General features: G+C 35.5%; 1 protein-coding gene across 1 annotated transcript; it reads right to left on the reverse strand.

The window, feature by feature from the left end:
* Window positions 1-1,358: 1,358 nt before the first annotated feature.
* LOC104217417 (probable polygalacturonase At1g80170) lies at window positions 1,359-5,614 on the reverse strand. The gene is made up of 9 exons (XM_009767659.2): window positions 5,326-5,614; window positions 4,591-4,719; window positions 3,875-4,045; window positions 3,578-3,598; window positions 3,280-3,487; window positions 2,870-2,951; window positions 2,521-2,629; window positions 2,192-2,308; window positions 1,359-1,946 (listed from the first exon to the last, which is right to left on the reverse strand). Exons 1-9 carry the CDS (start codon window positions 5,560-5,562, stop codon window positions 1,665-1,667), a joined length of 1,356 nt encoding a protein of 451 aa, XP_009765961.1. The 5' UTR covers window positions 5,563-5,614; the 3' UTR covers window positions 1,359-1,664.
* Window positions 5,615-6,070: the final 456 nt, after the last annotated feature.

Genomic DNA, 6,070 nt, shown 5'->3' on the forward strand with positions numbered 1-6,070 from the left:
CAAAAAGTACAAAGAGTTATCCATATGAAATCACCAGTGATTATAGCTGTCTTTGCTAAGTACAGGAAACTCAGTTAAGTGATTAGAAAAATTTCAGACTCCAGAAGAGGAGAGCCAAGTAAAATATTAGTACAAACAAAAATTTCAGCTCTAGAGCTGAAACTTACAAACAAAAACTTCGCCAGTTACAAACAAAAACTTCGGCTCTAGAGCTAAAGTTTGACAGTTACAAAACAAAAACTTTAGCTCTAGAGCTGAAGCTTACAAACAAAAACTTCGTCAGTTACAAACAAAAACTTCAGCTCTAGAGCTGAAGTTCGACAGTTACAAAACAAAAACTTCAGTTCTAGAGCTGAACTTCAGACCCGGCTACTAGAATGCTGAAGTTTTGCGTGATTGTCTTTACTACTTCAGCCCAGTATGCTGAAGTTATACGAAAAAGCGGGTACGCTTGCAATTTTTTTTGCAAAGCGGGCACAAGTTAAAACGTGACACAAAAAGCAGGTATAGATGCAACTGCCCCAAGATCTTTACACAAATAGTCTATCAGATTCACTATTTATTTTTCCTAACCGACATATATAGATTATAAACAGATCATACACGATTATACTCATTATATATGTATTATACATATGTTATACATCCGCGGGCTATTTTTAGTTTAAGTAGTTAGGTGGATGGCTATTTGAGCTAATTCGTCGAGAACATTTAACCTAAATAACTGTCCCCCCAATTGGTTAAATTAAATATATATATATATATATATATATATATATATATATATATATATATATGTATAATTTGCATTATTATTCTATAATTTATTATATATTACAGTCTAGGAAATTAAATTAATGAATCCGGTCGGCTATATATGTAAGCAACCCCCACTTCCAACCGAGAGGTTGTGAGTTCGAGTCTCCCCAAGAGCAAGGTGGGAAGTTCTTGGGGGGAAGGATGTCGGGGGTCTATTTGGAAACAGTCTATCTACCCTAGGGTAGGGGTAAGGTCTGCGTACACACTACCCTCCCCAGACCCCACTAAGTGGGATTATACTGGGTTGTTGTTGTTGTTGTTGTTGTTGGTCGGCTATATATGTAAAGATTTAAAAACATCTTCTTACATTAATTTAATTTTGTTTCTTTTTCTTTTTGGTTTTAATGAGATACTGTAATAAAGTACATGTAAAATACCTAATGTTAAAGGAAGCAACGAAGTTAGATTAGATTTAATTATTGAGACTAATTGGATAGCAGAGAGTATTGTTGAATGAAACTAGTTAAAAATAACAAGTAATTTAAATTGCATAAAAACTGAGATTTGACTACACATAAAAAGAAAATAAACAACAAATGACCATTATAAAACTTCTCATTCAATATATTTGGATATAAAACATAATTACAATAAGTGGAAATAATACATAAAGTTTCTCTAGGAAAGATAAATCAAGTGTAAATTTATATAGATACATTTCAAAGGCATCCCTTGTAAAATGATTTAGTTAGCTTGTATCTTAGCTAGATATCTCAGAATCTGAGATTACACAAATGAATATTTCAATGAATACTTACTATACTATATATTACTATACTATATGCTTTGTAATCAAAATATCTGCTTCAATAATAGTGTTGAATTGTAGATAAAAGGAAGCCAAATCATAGCTCAGTGTGAACATTGTATTCTTCAATTTTCTGCTCAATTTTCTTATCAGATGAGTTGAGACACTCTGCTTCTGGATGAACATAACCGGCTATAATGCCTGTTGCAGAGTTGCAGTATACTTCAGCTGTGCCATCTCTACCCTCTAAGTTGACATTGTCCAGGGTAATGTGGCTGCAGGGGACGGTGTCACTACACGCGAATTTCATCGCCTTTTGGCTTTTTGACGTTCCACTAACGTTGCGATACATTACTTCACTTATCTCAACTGCAGATGTCTACAATGTCAAATTAAACACACTGTGTCATACTTCGCGTAGGACTTGTACGTTCAGCCAAATCCAGTAACTTTGGTCCAAACTATGTATTTGTATTTAAAAAATCACTAAATATGTATAAATTGTTAAGTTGAAACCTAGTAACATAAAAGAACTAGAATCCCCGTACCCACAAGATTCAAATCCTGACTCCGCCTCTGCCGAAGCACACAAAAGTTAACTTAAGAACTATGCCTATGTTGTACCTGATTATGGCAAGGTTTTTGTGAGTCGCAATAGAATTGATCGATGATGATTGGATTTGAAACATCTTCCATCCTTACATTTTGGAAGCGCACTGTGCGAACATAACCTGATCCTCCCTATGAAAATTAAGGACTTCACATCAGTCTCCCTATAGAAACTAAATTCAATTATGAACAAGGAAAAGGAAACAGCCTCTTGCAGAAATGCAAGGTAAGGCTGCGCGCGTACAATAGACCCTCGTGGTCCGGTCTTTCCCCGAACCCAGCACATAGCGGGAGTTTCGTACACCGGGCTGCCCTTTAACTAAGGTTATAACAAGAACTTGTACCTGCCATGTCTTGATCCTGAGGCCGTTTGTGGTACCTTTGAGGAATGCAGTATCCAGTACTACCCTTGTCACTATGCCGACAGAGTCGTCCTTACCAAGGCTCCCAATGCTGGGCAAAGATCAATCATGTAACAGAATCAATTGAGGGAACATAGGTTAGAATGATACAACAAGAACAACAACTATGCCTCGACCCCAAGCCTGGATAAAGGAGGAGTGTTTCGGTAGGTTAACTACCAGCTTAAAACTAGTCATTTTATGAGGAATTCTCACAATAAGTTAGAACAATACTTCAGCTAATTCTTACATACTAGTTCAGCACTGATTCAACTTATGTGGAATAAATTACCTGATTCCATGGCCAGGACCACAGTGGATTGTCTTCATCCTGATATTGGAACTAGCATTGACGATTGATATGCAGTCATCGCCTACATATCAAAAACAAGTTAACCATATTCATTCTTTGACCACAAAACACACATTATGTATGAAATTTGCTGAAAAAGGCACATTCCATAGTTTTGCATGTACATTATATCGTGCAAGCAGATCGGTCTTTTAAATTGTGAAACTAATGATGTTGCAATTTTTTTTAAGAAATGACGAGCCTCACTACCTCCACGGTCTGATGTGTCACACTACCCTCTCCAGACCCCACTTGTGGGATTATACTGGATATGTTGTTGTTGTTGCTGTCAGAGAAATAAGGAGAACGGAAAGTAGATAACATGACATATAGAGGGATAGTGTGGAAACCTGTCCCGATTTTGCAGTCCTGGAGTACAACATTTGTTGATTCACTTATATGGATTCCATCGGTATTAGGACTATCTCCAGGAGAAGAAATCATAATGCCATTTACACGTACAGAATCCGATCGAGAAATGACAAAATGCATCTGTTGGCTATTTTGGAATGTAAGGCCCTTCACCCTTATTCCTGAGCTTGAGTCTATAGTTAATGCCTGCAATTCGAAGTTTCTCGTCAGTTTATCAAGCTAAGAAGATAAGAGTAATAAAACAAAGAGTCAAGACTACAAGAATTAAGTCCTTACCCTTGGTGCTGCTTTACAAGGCTGTTATCAACACACAAAAAACCAAAGAAAAGAAATAGTTAGAACATCACCCCAAAATAGTTGTTTGTCAGCGGAGGTGCGAATCTAGGATTTACAGTTAGTTGGTTCAAAATGAGTGTGATCTCAACATATATATACTTTTTTTTTGCATATGTATACATAGTCGAGCAGAAATCTTTGAGTTCAGTTGAACCAGTAGAACCGCACTAGATCTGTCTCTGTCTGACAAAAAGTTAAACGAAAAAAGTGTGATATATAGCTTTTTGTGTATGTTACATTGGTCTTGTTCTTCTTGCATGATGCTGCCCACCATTTGCTGCCTGATCCATCAATTACTCCATGCCCTTGGAATGTAGTTCCTGTCAAATTGTTGAACACAAGCCAAGCTTTTGGACTCTTTGGATCCCAGTCCTCAGGATCGCTTGGTGCCATTATGGTTCCATCGACCTGGTATAGAAAAAACATTTTCAAACCATAAATTTGAGCCCGTTTGGCTTAGCTGATTTAGAGTAACTGATAAGCAATAGGTGCTGAAAAGCACTTTTAAGTGTTGAAATTGATTTAAAAAATAAGCAGTTATGTGTTTGGATAAAAGTGTTGAAATTAATAATATGCAACTGAAGAACTGGGTATATGAAGAGTTTTGTTTGGATAGAATAGTAAATATTTTGGTCAAACTTAAAGTGTTTATAAGCTGAAATTTGATAAGTTTGGGGAGACCAACTTATGGCTTTTGGCTTATTTTTGGCTTATAAGCACTTTTAAATTTACCAAACGCGTATATAAGCCAAAAAGTGCTTATAAGCCAGTTTGACCAGCTTATAAGCTTAGCCAAACACCCTCTTTGTCCTTTCGATCGTTTCTACTTTTAAGCAATTCACACATAGTTGGGTTACTTTACTGTGATCGAAATAGTTTTATAACTTTATAATTATAATGGATAAAATTCAGCAACATTATATGAAAATTAACCACAGGATTTAAGTAATCACCTGGATGATTAATCTGTTGGCACAAGGCCCGTTGAATCTGGTTGCATTCACTAGATAAGTGCGTCCTGAAGGGACCAAGAAGACTGATCTTCGTTTCGAACAAGCTTGGTTCCATGCATCTACAAATGCCTGAAATTTACAGCAATTTTAGAGGCCATTAGAAAAATTTTATTTTTTCCCGAAATCAACTTTTGCTCATAAAATTTTCAATTTCCCGTTGAAGATGCATTTTGGAAATTTTCGAAAATTTAAAAAATCCAAAAAGGTGTTTTTTAAAATTTTCACTCAAATCACTGACAGAACTTCAAAAACAACCCAAAATTATATTCATGTCCAAACACAACTCTGAACTCAAATACCATTTTCACTTGAAAAAAAATTTCCCTCTATTTTGGAATTTTACAATTCTTATGTCCAAACGCCCACTTAGAAAGTGGAAGAATGTAACTTTAACTATGGATAATCGTCCATAAAGAGTGAGATAAGTAACCTTAAAAACAATGCACGCTACCTCCCTATACATAACATGTTAAAATAAAAAATCTACAATGTTAGTACATATAAGATCGTAAACAGCCTCTCTGCTCTCCCAACACAAGGGCAAAGTCTGCGTACACACTACCCTCCCCAGACCCCACTTGTGGGAATTCGCTGGGTTTGTTGTTGTTGTTATCATCGTACTGTCAGTACATATAAGCTAAATCGTTTACGAAAAACCAAAAGCATAATCTTTACCTTGGTGTCATCAGAAGTTCCATCACCAACTGCACCAAAACTATCAACATTGACAAGAACTTTATTCCCCCTTCCATTTTTCTGTAGTTCAAATACTTCTTCTTCATCTTCATTAATGTCATCAAAATCTTCAAACTCTGAAAAAATTTCTTCTTCAAGATTCTTCTCAAGTGCATTTCCAAGAGACTCAACTAACAAAACAAGAAATAAAATGAAGAGTATCTTTGTCTTAGCCATGATATATGATTTAGTGTTTGTTTTTTGTTGGCCTATATATGATTTTGGATAAATCAAGTGAAAACCATAGTATTAATATTTATATGTAGTGTATTTAGTGGTGAAAATTGGATGATTTAGTGGGATTACATAGCTTGGCTTGAAAGTAGATAAAAGTTGTTGCAATTTTTTTTACATATCCGTACTTTAAGTGTAAGATTAAACATTATTTAGAGATGTTTGCTTTACTTCTCAGACATGATCCACTTCGTTGTTCGTTGTTCATTAGTCAAAGTGCTTTCCATAATTTCTATTTTTTATGGAATTTCAAGAACTTGTTCATGGTTCAAATGAGTCGACTTTCGAAAAGTACTCTTATATACATGAGTAACTAGGGCCTACGTATGTATTAATATTTAAAAAATAGAACGGTATAGCCATTTTTCGGACTGGTCATTCAAAAATAGCCACCGTTTACGAAGTCAATGAAAAATAGCTACTATTTTGCTGCAACAGAGACCGGTCCCGC

The sequence above is a fragment of the Nicotiana sylvestris genome, chromosome 1, assembly GCF_000393655.2.
Source record: "Nicotiana sylvestris chromosome 1, ASM39365v2, whole genome shotgun sequence".
Classification (NCBI taxonomy): domain Eukaryota; kingdom Viridiplantae; phylum Streptophyta; class Magnoliopsida; order Solanales; family Solanaceae; genus Nicotiana; species Nicotiana sylvestris.

Coding starts and splice junctions, on each gene's coding strand:
- LOC104217417 (XM_009767659.2), bottom strand. CDS start 5,562: ATGGCTAAGACAAAGATACTCTTCATTTTATTTCTTGTTTTGTTAGTT. Junction 3,599..3,874: donor GCAAGAAGAACAAGACCAAT/GTAACATACACA, acceptor TGTTGATAACAG/CCTTGTAAAGCAGCACCAAG. Junction 1,947..2,191: donor AAAAACCTTGCCATAATCAG/GTACAACATAGG, acceptor TTGACATTGTAG/ACATCTGCAGTTGAGATAAG.